At 37.8% G+C, this 13,221-nt stretch overlaps 1 protein-coding gene across 1 annotated transcript in view; it reads right to left on the bottom strand.

Moving 5' to 3' along the window:
• CNTLN (centlein) overlaps positions 1-11,937 on the bottom strand; it is a 969,919-nt gene extending 957,982 nt beyond the window's left edge. The window contains exon 1 of the mRNA XM_053702639.1: positions 11,816-11,937. Coding sequence (XP_053558614.1) covers positions 11,816-11,902 — 87 coding nt within the window. The 5' untranslated portion in view covers positions 11,903-11,937. The remainder of the gene's footprint in view (positions 1-11,815) is intronic.
• Between the last annotated feature and the right edge of the window lie 1,284 nt (positions 11,938-13,221).

The following is a 13,221-nucleotide window of genomic DNA, read 5'->3' as shown; positions in this document are numbered from 1 at the left end:
ATTCTGTTACGAAGCCTAGTTCCGAAGATGCATGATGCTTTCAAACTAACAACATACAGGGAGGAAAATAAGATGGAAAAATATAACATCCATAAAAACTACAGTACATATCAGTTGCTTGTAAGTCAGTGATATTTATATGCTATACCACAATGAAGTAAAATGTATATATAAAAACGATTGTTAAAATATACAGTGTATATATATATATATATATATATATATATATATATATATATATATATATATATATAATTTTTTTTAACAATCATTTTTATATATTGTGCATTGTAAATAAAATGATACAAAGTTATGGAGCGGATACTCATTTTATAAGAAACTTAAAAAACCTATTTCTATACAGACAGAAGTTAAATAATCCAAAACAATTATGAGTTTTAAGATCACTGGCTCCACATATATGTCCAACTGAGATTTAAAGACCTGCCTGCCATAAAGAATAGTTCCTTACTTTTGTTGAGTGTGTTTTGTGGTGTTAAGAACAATTTATGTTATAAAAGTGATAGCTTCTTTTTATCATAAAACAGATATTTGATTTAAAGCTAAAATATTATTTGTCTAAGATCTTTTACAAAACAGCATTATCTGATATCCCAGTCGGACAATATTTGCAATAGAATAGGGGAATGTATGCTTAAATCCCCATACAGCAATAAACACAAAACACCTTACATATTATAGCTTACAGAATTAGACAAATGTGTGTCTCTGAAAATATGTCACTCGGTACAAGTCAGTTTCCCCAAAAAAATAAATAAATAAACATTTTCGTATTGAATTATAATAAAATCGTATAATATGTTCCTTTCATCATTTCCATTTAAAGAATTTCTCTTTGTGTTGCCCCCATTAATAATGGATGCAGCTAAAAAAAGGAGTTTCTTTGGAATAGAAACTGACAAAAGAGGGACGCTCAGACGCGCTACCGTACCACTGAGACTGGATTGTTATTCAAGAGCTGGCAGTTTAAAGAAAGTTTGAAAGATTGAGATCATAGCCGTCTTCTTGTACATTTTGATTATGTAGAAATAAAAGGCATACATTTGTAATGATTTAAGGCAGTTACCTGTTTATTCAATGGCTTAGTAAAAATGCAGAATTACCAAAAGGAATTAAAATAGGACACAAGCTTTATCATATCTTTGCTGAATTGCAATCATTTGAATACTTTTCAGTTCACCTTACTAGCATGCAAGCGTAAATACCTACTTTACAATGCATGACATCTCTAATCCAGATTTACTAGACTTTAGAAACTATTTGGTAACTAATTCTTTACAAATCTAATATTAACTACAAGAATAAACTCAATCTCGTTTAAATATTCCAACAAATACTTTCAAATATCTTTTTTTAACAATTACTTTTTCAAAGGAAATTTTTCACATTTATACATATACAAGATATAATGGAAGGAGGGAAATTTAAAAAACAAATAATCCATAAATAGGTATTAGAAAAACCTGTCTTGGAAATTATAAACCAAATAGAAAATTGCAAATTTTGACATATTTTATATGCAGATACATAATCTAAAAATAATATCCCCAAATAAAAATACAGAAAGCTTAGCTCCTAGGATTTGTAAAGCTCTATAAGTAGAACACAAGATCCACTACCAGTACCAACCCAACACTCTGTATTTATCTTAGCTGTCACCTTTGTCATTAGATCTTTGAAGCAGAGATTGGTGAAAACAGGTCTCTGAGTCATGGGGAATACAAATTTGGACCAGGCACACAGTAACACATGGCTTAACAAATCTCGGGAGCAAAAGGAACATAGTCCATAAATAGTTCATAACGGCTTCTACAAACTTGGCTTCTTCTAAATAAATAACCACCTTTAATGGCTCCTGATTTTAGATACATTTATTAAACACTCCATGTTTTTGTTTGAGGATCCCAGGGTTATACTTAACACCAGGGCCGTCTTTAATACTGACTGGACCCTGGGCAAACATTTTCTAGCCCCCCCCCCCCCCATGCAATTTCGCTCTCTACCCCAACATCCCAAAAAACAGCTAAATCAATTTATTTTATATATTTTTTTAAATTATAAGCCCAGCAGTGGATCATCCACTGCTGGGCTAATCATTAAAAAAAATTGCAATATGTGAAACTGGACCTAAGCAGTACTAATAAGTAAATAAATATATAAATTCCTCCACTCTGGATTAATTTAATATGCTTTTGAATGTGATTCTGGTGTGAGGTTAGCTGGTTAAAGAGATTTAGGGCAGCCAACCGGAGCAAAGCAAGGTAAAGACCGAGGCGGAAACATAGAGGTGCAGACAGATATAAGTTTACTGACTGGAACAGTAGAACAACTATGGGAAGCTGTAAAATCTTAAACAGAGAGAAATACAAATTTTAAAGATAAACCTTACCTTAATGTGTGAAGTATCAGCATGACACCATACATCAGCCACAGCAGCACATGTCACTACTTTGCTAGGAACAAGTTCCCTCTCATCCTGCACTAGACAATGCTGCATGGGGGAGGGGCATGTGTACACACGTATTCTTCCCACTGACACCTTTCTACAAAGCACTGTTTTCCTAACAAACTTCAGTTAGTTGATCTTAGAGCCACAGCAGAAAGAGCAGGGCTAAGGGGACCAGCAGACTGGATGCTGTCTGCCCAAGGCTGCATGGATACAGTGTGAGATGAGTCACACAGCCTCAAGACTGAAGAGAGCGGTGTGTGCAGCTGCACAAATGCTCAAATCCTCACGTGCCTGCCACTCCAGCTTTCTGCTGCATGTGCCTATAGTGAGCGCTACCCAGAAACAATCCCCACCACCAGAGCAGTTACCTGGTAACAGTGGTAACCCCAGCAGAACCTTTTCTGATGCAGTTGGATTAACTGGATGCCTAGTTAGGGCTTAGCATCCAGTGCTGCACAGTGCACATCTAAAACAGCACATGGCACTAGCTTGGAATGTCACATGACATTGGCACGGTCTGGCACAGTTTCTCACAAATAAATATAAGCAGAGAACTTTTGACTGTGACAATATTAGGACTGACTGTATGTGTGTGTCCCATGTCACATGACATCAGCAGTCTGGCATGAACTAAAAAAAATAAAAATTTTTTTTTTTTTTTTTTTAGGATTCTTGGGCCCCTCAACAAAGACTGGGCCCAGGGCAACTGCCCCTTTTGCCCTGTGTTAAAGACGGTCCTGCTTAACACAATATTCTTAGTTTTTCAAGGTCCCTGCAGTATCAGTCTGCATGGGCAGTGTGAAACTTGAAAATGCAGTCTCGGCTCCAGAATGAATGAATGAAATGGGGGGGGGGGGCACGTATTTTTTTACAAAGCATGTATAAGAGTCAAAATAAGAGCAGAGTGAGGGGACATACCTTACAAGAGAAATAAAATAATGCTACACTGACGGTGCAATTACCCCTCAGAGTGACATTGGCGTTTCTACTCAAATACACTCGCAACAAAAGCATCTGACAGAAGCACTTTTAATCCATACTGCACTGAGACTATAGTGGATATATCAAGCAAATGCATATAGAAAGTAAACTACTGGTTAATGTAATCAGCTGGTAATGTTAGTAAACAACATAAAATATGCGTGACGTGAAGATATATTAGCATCAGGAAACCACACGCTTTGCCTGTGCAAGGTCATTAGTGACCCGCTATGCCAGTCACAGGTTCAGAGAGAATGCTGCCCGGTGGGTATATAATGCGGGCACAGAGCAGGGTCAAAGCTTGGTTAACACTGTATAATATGGAAAATAGAAACGCTTGGGACTTATTGTGATACAGCAACCGGTGTGTGCCACTGAGGGCCGCCATGTTTATGTAAAGTGGAAGCATTTCCTTAGTTAGTGTGCTGCTGCTGTCGGATGAGAAGGGGTCATTCCTCTACTGCTTGTAGGTTGGCATTGTATAAGGAACCACCCACTGTGTGCGACTGGTATAGATAGACACGCTATGCTGGGAACACCTACTGCATGTGACTGCTATATACACAGTATAATGGGAACACCCACACCATGATTGATATGTACACAAATTGCTGAGTGGTTGCTGGTATCATTTTTTAACTGTTCCCATTGAGTGACTAGTTTACAAAGTTTTTTGAGAATGTTTACAGTTCGGGGCTGGTGTCATAGCTACCCAAAGTGAAGGCACGTTGCGTGTAAGATTTATTCTCAACAGTCTCCCTGTAAGAGTCTGGTTTGCACACATTGTGCAAGGAACAGTTTCATTGTGTTGCTTGTAAAAGGTCAGCATCATTCCACTGAGAAAGTGATACACACACAATATGCTGTGTGAATACCCACTTGGTGTGACTGGTAACATAACTAGGGTTACAACCTTTCCAGAATTATGACACACTTATTTATACAATAACAAAATTATTTTTTTGAGGGGGCACAGCATTCCATTTGGGCGGGCATTGCTCGTCAATGCCCCCCCCCTTGGGGCTGACCCTGCGTCAGAGGGGTGGTGCCCAATTTACTTAGGAACATTGCATGTGGAGAGTTGTTGACAAGAGGAAAACTTGGTGGCCCATATTCAATAACAATACTGGATGTGGAGGTTGATTTGATCTGAAACAGCTCAACTGAAAACCGTGAAGCATATAAACTGCCCTCTATCGGTAATCTTATACAGCCTTCAGCTAAGCAAAATTTGCATTATATATAAAGAGGAATAGACTTATTTTTTTTCAGACAGTAGATTAGCAAATATTACAAATTATAGAAAAACCATCAAAAGCATAGGCAGATTCTAAAAAAATATGTAAGTGGGAAATAATATAGTGAGGGAAACTGGACTATTTTTTTCTGGATTCACATAAACAAAGGGGTGTCTACACTAGAGTTGGTCTGTATGTGGGGTTAATTCATCTTTGTGAAGGGAATTTACTATTGTGGTAAATAGTTTTCAACCCATTAATAATATTTATTTTTTTTAGGCTGAATACACATACCAATAAAATAAGGGGAATATTTAAATAGATAGAAAGCTGCATTTCGATTTTAAGTAGAATCATTTTTGCAACATACTTCCATTAGCCAAAATGCTTCTAGTAAAACGTATTACTGTTTTTCTGTGGAATATACACATATGCTGTGAGGCTCCTGGCACCAGTATTCAAACACCACACTTTCTCAAAGAGCTTGAATGCTGGTGCATGGACCCCCACAGAATATAAGTATATGCCTCTGAGAAACAGTAATGGCTTTTACTAGAAGCATTTTTTGCTAATAAAAGTATATTGCAAAAATACTTTTATTTATAAATGAAATGCAATCATGAATATTTCAATTTTTTACCTCTATCTCTAAGAGCCTGATATTCAAAATCTTGCCACTCAGGCGACATATTCTAAGAAGTCTCGTCGGTACAGCGAGGCCGTCAAAAAAAAAAATTAGAAACACAAATTGTATCTTGAGAAATGTTTATTTTGCTATGTAGTGTCCTTTATGTGAAACAGACTCCTACATTACAAAATAAAGGTCCAAAAAAAGCCCAAAGATTTTGCGTGATTTCTCTCCTTGCAGGTGAGGTTTTGAATATCAGGCCCTAACAGTATAACAGTTGGCTAAAATGTGATATTAGGCCTTTTTTTAAAATATATTAAGCCTATGAAGTGGTTAATAGGTAACTTTCTCAGAAGAAGGGGAATTTTACATGTGAAAAAACAACAATTGCATATATTTTGGCCCCTCAATAATTAAGTATACATTTCGCTGTTTTTATTCAATGTGGCAGCAATAAAAACTTTATATGAATGCCTACTTGGAACACTGCTTTGGTTCTATGGTCTGCAAAGACAACAGCAGAAGTTTGGGCTGAGAATTTCTACTGGGTTAATCATCACTGTGGACTGCATGTGACTGACAATCTAAGGGGATAATTTATGTAACATTATAGGTCTGGACTTCCGGTGGGCGGCGAACCAAGAAGGCCACAAGTTTGTGAGGCTCTGACCATAAACTCTCCTTTACAAATATTTCTGTGGCTTAATCTGCAGCCATCCATATACTCCTTAACAGTATTGCTGTTCAGAAACTGAAGGGAATTACATCACTTGGCCCCCGTGAAGTCGGTAAAAGATTTTGAAATTGTGCGAGGTGTTCCGAAGTGGATAGAAACCCACTGCACTATACATGGACGCTCTAATACTACACGAATGAATACTGCTATCCAAACTGAATATTGCCAGATGCAGGACATGCTATCTGCCTTGAAAGCTCTACTGCTTCCAGCGATTACTAAATTGGACACAGCCATGCAGCGTCTGCTGGCAGAGATACAAGCTCATAAGTCTCCATCTTTATCTGCTGAGCGCCATCTTTTGCCAGAGATACTGCACCACGAGGCGGCTAATACGACTGCGACACTGATACTCCCTGGACAAGAAGAGAAAGGACAGGGAGTGGAAGATACCACGGAGCTCTTTATGACACCGGGTTCATTTGCCGTTCCCAATATGCAAGAAGCAATTATCGCATTCATGAAAAGTACACCTAAGAGAGCTGCGGTTAATCATGGAGGTGTGCTGGACAGGGATCATTATAATCGCCTACCGAATCGCCTAACAAAGGATCGCTCCCCTCTGAGACATCAAGTTAACCAAATTATCTCAATACTTCTGGGATGGCATGCCCGGCTAGGTGATGGAGACCTGCAGGAGTCTGACATAGCTTCACCCGTCCTACATGTGCGAATGCCGTATTATCAGCCTACTCCTACTCCAATTCATAGAGGAATCGGTTAACCAGAGAGTGGATCTCTTGCCGATTGAGGATTTCCCTGGATGATGGTTATGTACAGTGTAATCTCACTTTGACTATTTAGTTTTAAAGGTTCCTTAGCACAACTCTCCATGTACCTTAACCAGTGTTTCCTTGGCTACGCTTTAATCCCTGGGTGTGTACTTATGGATGTTATACTATAGCACTGGTAAAATACCTGTTATAAAATTCCAAAGACTGTCTTGTAAATTGCTAAGAAAACATGTATTTTATTTTTTCCCCCTGTACCGGTTTGCTGATTATCGAGATATTTTTGTAGATAATGCCAAATTCTGGGTTGAGATATTCTAAACCCTAAAATGTAATTACTATGAGCTAAATCCTAAAATGTATATGCTATGGGCTATGGGATATTTCACCCACTTGTTTCGTAGGGTGACATATTTTCATAGTTTTAGTAGAAGGAGGTATTGGTTTTGTTTTAGTTTTATTTTATTTTAGTTTATTGTTTAGTTTGTAATGTTAAAAATAAAAACCCCAACATTGTGCACAAATACTCTGCAAAAGGTTATCATTGAACCTGCAACATAACTTTCATAATGTCTGTTTGCCCTGCGTGGCGCATTGATGTGGAATATGTATGATTGTATACATTGTTGGATATAAATAAAATTGTAAAAAAAAAAAACATTATAGGTCTGTTGGCAAATGCATAATTTTTCCTTTGGTAGCATCTATAATAATAGCACATTTTAAAATGCATTACAATTACTTGATTTTCTGGTTGCAAGTCATGTCACTGTCTAACAATAAAGCAGTAGGAGTTCTGCTTAGCAGCCAATGACAAAACAGTACTTAAAGAAACACTGTAGTCAGGAGTCAAAGTAAACGAAATTAGACAGGAGCATAAATTTGGGGACCCCAACAGAAATATTGCACAATATTTAGTAGAGACTCCTTTAACAGAAAAAACAGCCTCTAGACGCTTCCTATAGTCTGTAATGGAGTGTCTGGATTCTGGATGAAAGTATTTTGGACCATTCCTCCTTGCAAAACATCTCCAGTTCAGTTAGGTTTAATGGTTGCCGAGCATGGACAGTCCGCTTCAACTCACCACACAGATTTTCAATGATATTCAGGTCTGGGGACTGGTATGGCCATTCCAGAACAGTGTACTTGTTCATCTGCATAGATGCCAGAGAATATTTTTAGCAGTGTTTTGGGCCGTTGTCTTGTTGAAATATCCAGCCCCGGCGTAACTTCAACTTTGTGACTGATTCCTCAACATTATTCTCAAGTATCTGCTGATATTGAGTGGGATCCATGCGACCCTCAACTTTAACAAGATTCCCAGTACAGGCACTGGCCACACAGCCCCACAGCATGATGGAACATCCACCAAATTTTACTGTGGCAAGCAAGTGTTTGTCTTGGAACGCTGTGTTCTTTTGCCGCCATGCAAAACGCCCCTTGTTATGACCAAATAACTAAATCTTTGTTTCATCAGTCCACAACACCTTCTTCCAAAATGTAGCTGGCTTGTCCAAATGTGCATTTGCATACCTCAAGAGACTCTATTTGTGGCGTGTGTTCAGAAAAGGCTTCTTCCACATCACTCTCCCATACAGCTTCTCCTTGTGCAAAGTGCGCTGAATTTTTGAACGATGCACAGTGACACAATCTGCAGCAAGATGATGTTGTAGGTCTTTGGAGGTGGTCTGTGGGCTATTTTTGACCGTTCTCACCATCCTTTGCCTTTCCGATATTTTACTTGGCCTGTCAACTGTGCCTGCGGTCTTCCATTTTCTCACTATGTTCCTCACAGTGGACACTGACAGCTTAAATCTCTGAGATAGCTTTTTGTAGCCTTCCCCTAAACCATAATGTTGAACAATCTTTGTTTTCAGGTCATTTGAGAGAGTTGTTTTGAGGCCCCAATGTTGCCACTCTTCAGAGGAGAGTCAAAGAGAACAACAACAACTTGCAATTGGCCACCTTAAATACCTTTTCTCATGATTGTATGCACCCATTTATGAAGTTCAAGGTTTAATGAACTCACCAAACCAATTGTGTGTTCCAATTAATCAGTGCTAGGTAGTTACAGGTATTAAAATCCACAAAATGACAAGGGCGCCCAAATGAATGCACCTGTCTAATTTTGTTTTGATGCATATTGCACATTTTCTGTTAATCCAATAAACCTAATTTCACTACTGAAATATTCCTGTGTCTTTCAGTTATTTGATAAATCAAAATGAAATTGCTGATCCAAACACCCAATTATTTATAAATGAAAATCATGGAAATTGTCAGGGGTGCCTAAACGTTTGCATAAAATGTTTGCAGCTAAAGTTATTAAAATTGAGTGCAAACTTGCCTTTGTTTTCATTTACTGTTATAAGCTGTGTGATACTACTGTATTGTTCTTCCAATTAAAGCTCACTGTTTTCCCTTGTTATCTAGCAAAACTGTAGAACAAGGGCAAATCTAGGTACTCAGCGGGCAGACATTACTGTCTGTAGACATCATTGCCTATAATAGTACTATTTGAACTAGTTTTGGGAAACATAAGACCAAGCAGAAGCTGCCTCCCTACCACTGACTTTCCTGCTCTAGTTTATTATTATTATTTATTAACAACAAAGTCAGTGCAGTGAGTTGTCGACTAAATATTACGTTCCTCACACGGCACCCTGACAAGTCTTCTTAGCTGCCAAAACTTAACTTGTCAGGAGCAGTGTAAGGAGAGTAAGTTTCAGCTGTCAAATGACTTGAGACTTGTTTGTTGCCAAGGTAATCCTGTGCAAGAACAATAATCAACTAAAGCAGGGCTATCAGGGTGTCCCCTACACTTTACTTCTGCTAACGTAATACAGAAAACAGCGGCCTTCTATGGTGTACACAACATACTGTGCAAGAGGGTACTGTTACAGCAAGGAATGCCTTGCTGCTGAGTAGGTGACTAGGGAGCATAGAAAAATAGTGAGCTGTGTGGGGAAGGAACTATTACACAGCTCATAACAGGGAATTAAATCACAGTCCGTGCATTTATGTCATTCCTTTTTCAATTAGTGACTTTTTTCTCATCACAGTGTCTCTTAAGGCCCAGTTAAAGGGACAGTCAACACAAAGAAAAACTGTATCCCATACCTTAGATCCACAAAAAAAGATGCGCCTGCACCGTTTCCCATCTTTAATACCACTAACGTTATATGTCTAATCATTAAAAGCTCATACAGTTTTCAGCGGTAGATATGGTCCCCAAACTCCTTCCCCGTCCCCTTCTTTTTTTAATTTAATCCTCGTTCACAGGGACGCTTTAATATTGCTAATGCGCATGCAAATTTTAGTCCGCTTGCTATTAGAAATATAAAGTGTCTCCGTGAATGCGTGTAAAGAATCTAGCCGAGGATTTGATTCTGATTGGCAAATGACTTTAAGGAGAAGCCTCCTACGTAACAGTTGGGGGAGTTTGGCGGCCATATCTACCGCTGAAAACTGTATGTTCTTTTGAAGATTAGACACATAACGTTAGTGGTATTGAAGATGGGATGCGGTGCAAGCACTTTTTTTTTTTGCAGATCTAAGGTATGGGATAAAGTTTTCCTGGGTGTTGACTGTCCCTTTTAAGACAGTTATGGGCTTCCTGATAACTTCAGAATCAAAACAAACATTTTTAACGTAATCTTTTGTTCATACACAAAGTATTTTAACTTTTTAAATAGTGCTGTCTTTCATAAAAAAAATACATTGGAATCTTTACTAATCCAATTAAAGGAATATGACACCCATTTTTTTTTTCTTTCATGATTCAGATTTGTAATTGGCTTTCAGCTAGCTTCCAGTAGTGCATTACTGCTTCTTCAACAAAGGATACCAAGAGAATGAAGCAAAATAGATAATAGAAGTAAATTGGAAAGTTTTTTTTAAATTCCATAATCTATCTGAACCGTGAAAGAAAACAAAATGGGTACGTCCTTCAAAAACTGTCAGTTAGTGACAATGGACGTACCTGGGACGTCCTTGGTCTAATTGAGTGCTGGAAGCGATTGCGATCGCTTCCAGCAGCTCTCAGGGTATTGCAGTAATGCCTCGATATTGAGGCAGCCACTCTATGGCCCTCTCTGCACCGGTAGTGATGGTGCCGATCGTTGGTGGGTGGGAGCTTAGCAAGGAGGCGGGTGGGCGGCCCATCGCTACCCAGCATCCGGTTCCTGTAAAGTGCAATAAGCACGCCGGGAACGTGCGGGGGGGGGCGTGCGTGTGTGTGTGCGCGCGCGTACAGCAACCACTGCCACCAATGAACAATCATCAGTGAGAGGGAGGGGCCTAGATCAATACTTTGGGTTGTCTTCTTAAAAAAAAGATATATACATGTCAAGGGATATTCAGGGATTCCTGACAGATATCAGTGTTCCAATGTAACTATCGCTAATTTTTAAAAAAGTGGTTTGGAAATAGCAAAGTGTTACTTGTATTTTTTGCCCTATAACATGTAAACATTGGGTATTTCTAAACTCAGGACAAAATTTAGAAACTATTTAGCATGATTGTTTTTTTGGTGGTTGTAGATGTGTAACAGATATTGGGGGTCAAAGTTAGAAAAAGTGTGGATTTTCTCATTTTTTCCTGATATTTTATAAAAAAAAATTATAGTAAATTATAAGATATGATGATAATAATGGTATCTTTAGAAAGTCCATTTAATGTCAAGAAAAAAGGTATATAATATGTGTGGGTACAGTAAATGAGTAAGAGGAAAATTACAGCTAAACACAAACACTGCAAAAATGTAAAAATAGCCCTTGTCCTTAAGGGTAAGAAAATTGAAAAACGGTCTGGTCATTAAGGGGTTAAGCTGATGTATGTTTCATTATATACACTTCATATGTACATAGCATTACACTTCTAGCTATCCATTTTTATAACTTAGAAAGTATAACAAAAAAATAGAAGCACCCTTTAAAAGGTCTGTTTTTAAATAAAGCTGTAGGATAGGGGTCTCCTTTGTTTTTCTACATATAAAAGAGGAACTAAAGGATACGATTAATTGACTCATACCTGGCACTGACAAAGCTCTTCTGTCAAGTTGGTGACATCTTCCTCTAGTCGCAAAATGCTTTTCTGATCATTCTTTTTTGATGCCATAGTTCAATAAAACAGAAACACAAAGGCGGAAACCTAAGATATAGTAAATATATTAAAAAGGAAAACAAAAACAAAAATCTCAAATTGACTTTATATTATTCCATGGTACATATATTTCACTTAAAGTGGCATAATACTCATATGCTAAATCACTTGAAACTGATGCAGTATAACTGTATAAAGCTGCCAGGAAAATATCACCTTTGCATCTCTATGTAAAAAAAGGAAGATATTTTACCTCACAATCTCCTCACCAGAGTAAGTTCTGTGTAAAGAGTTATACTGTACTTTAGCTGCTGTCCAGCTGCAGGTTAAAAAAAAAAAAAAAAAATGAAGAAATGAACTGCAGCTAATCAGCATCAGAAGTGCTGAGGTCATGAACTCTTTTACTGTGATCTCATGAGATTTCATAGTAAACTTCCTTAAACTGAATAAGGAAATAACATGAGTGTGCATGCGGCTCACTCCCTTGACGGTCCCTAGTCAGGCTTACTGATTTGCTGCTTAAAGTCCTTTACAATGGATTGTGAATACTTAGGACATTTTGAGATAAAATATCTTTCTTTTTTACATAGAGTTGTTCAGGTGATATTTTCTAGTCAGCTTTTTACAGCTATGCTGCACCATTTTCAAGTGTTTCAACATTTGGGTATCATGGCCCTTTAAGAGCTTTGATTTATTCATTTTGACCCTGAACAACATTAATTTTTAGAATCTGTGATAGGACAGGTTGTAAGGATTTTCCAAACTAGTGTCAGGTTACATCACTGGTAACTCTATTTAACTTTATTTTTCCTAGGATTTTATGTTTACCTGTTACCAGCCCTTGAAATCTAGGGCAATACTCACTTGCACCTGGTTTACAGTTGATTGTGGCAATTAAAACTCCCAACACTAGGTTACCATTGTCTTGAAAGTGATCATTTAGGTTCCATATTGTTACAATGCATTTAAAAAAACATAGCACGTTTTACCCTAGATTATAAGTGGAGCGCAAAATATTAGTTCTATTGAGCTCTAACATTGTTTGACAAAATTCAATAGCCCTTTCGTTTTCGCATTTATCTTGAAGTCAAAGCGGATTTTTTTAATCGCTCGAGCGATAGTCTAGGGGACACTAACATCTGTATGTCAGATAGCGTGAGTGCGCTAAATCAGTCACATAACATAATTCTATGGGTGAACACAGTCAAATTCATGTAGGATTTCGCTCCAGCATTAAGCTGATGGTGTGCTAAGCAGAGGGTTTGCCAGTAGTGAATGGTTTATTTTAGGTCTTAAAAAGCTCTAAATTTGACAGTGTTACTGCGGATTGTGTT

Source organism: Bombina bombina, chromosome 2, assembly GCF_027579735.1.
Source record: "Bombina bombina isolate aBomBom1 chromosome 2, aBomBom1.pri, whole genome shotgun sequence".
In the NCBI taxonomy this organism is placed as follows: Eukaryota; Metazoa; Chordata; class Amphibia; order Anura; family Bombinatoridae; genus Bombina; species Bombina bombina.
Note: the sequence above shows the minus strand (reverse complement) of the source record. Positions and strands in the feature narration are given on the sequence as shown.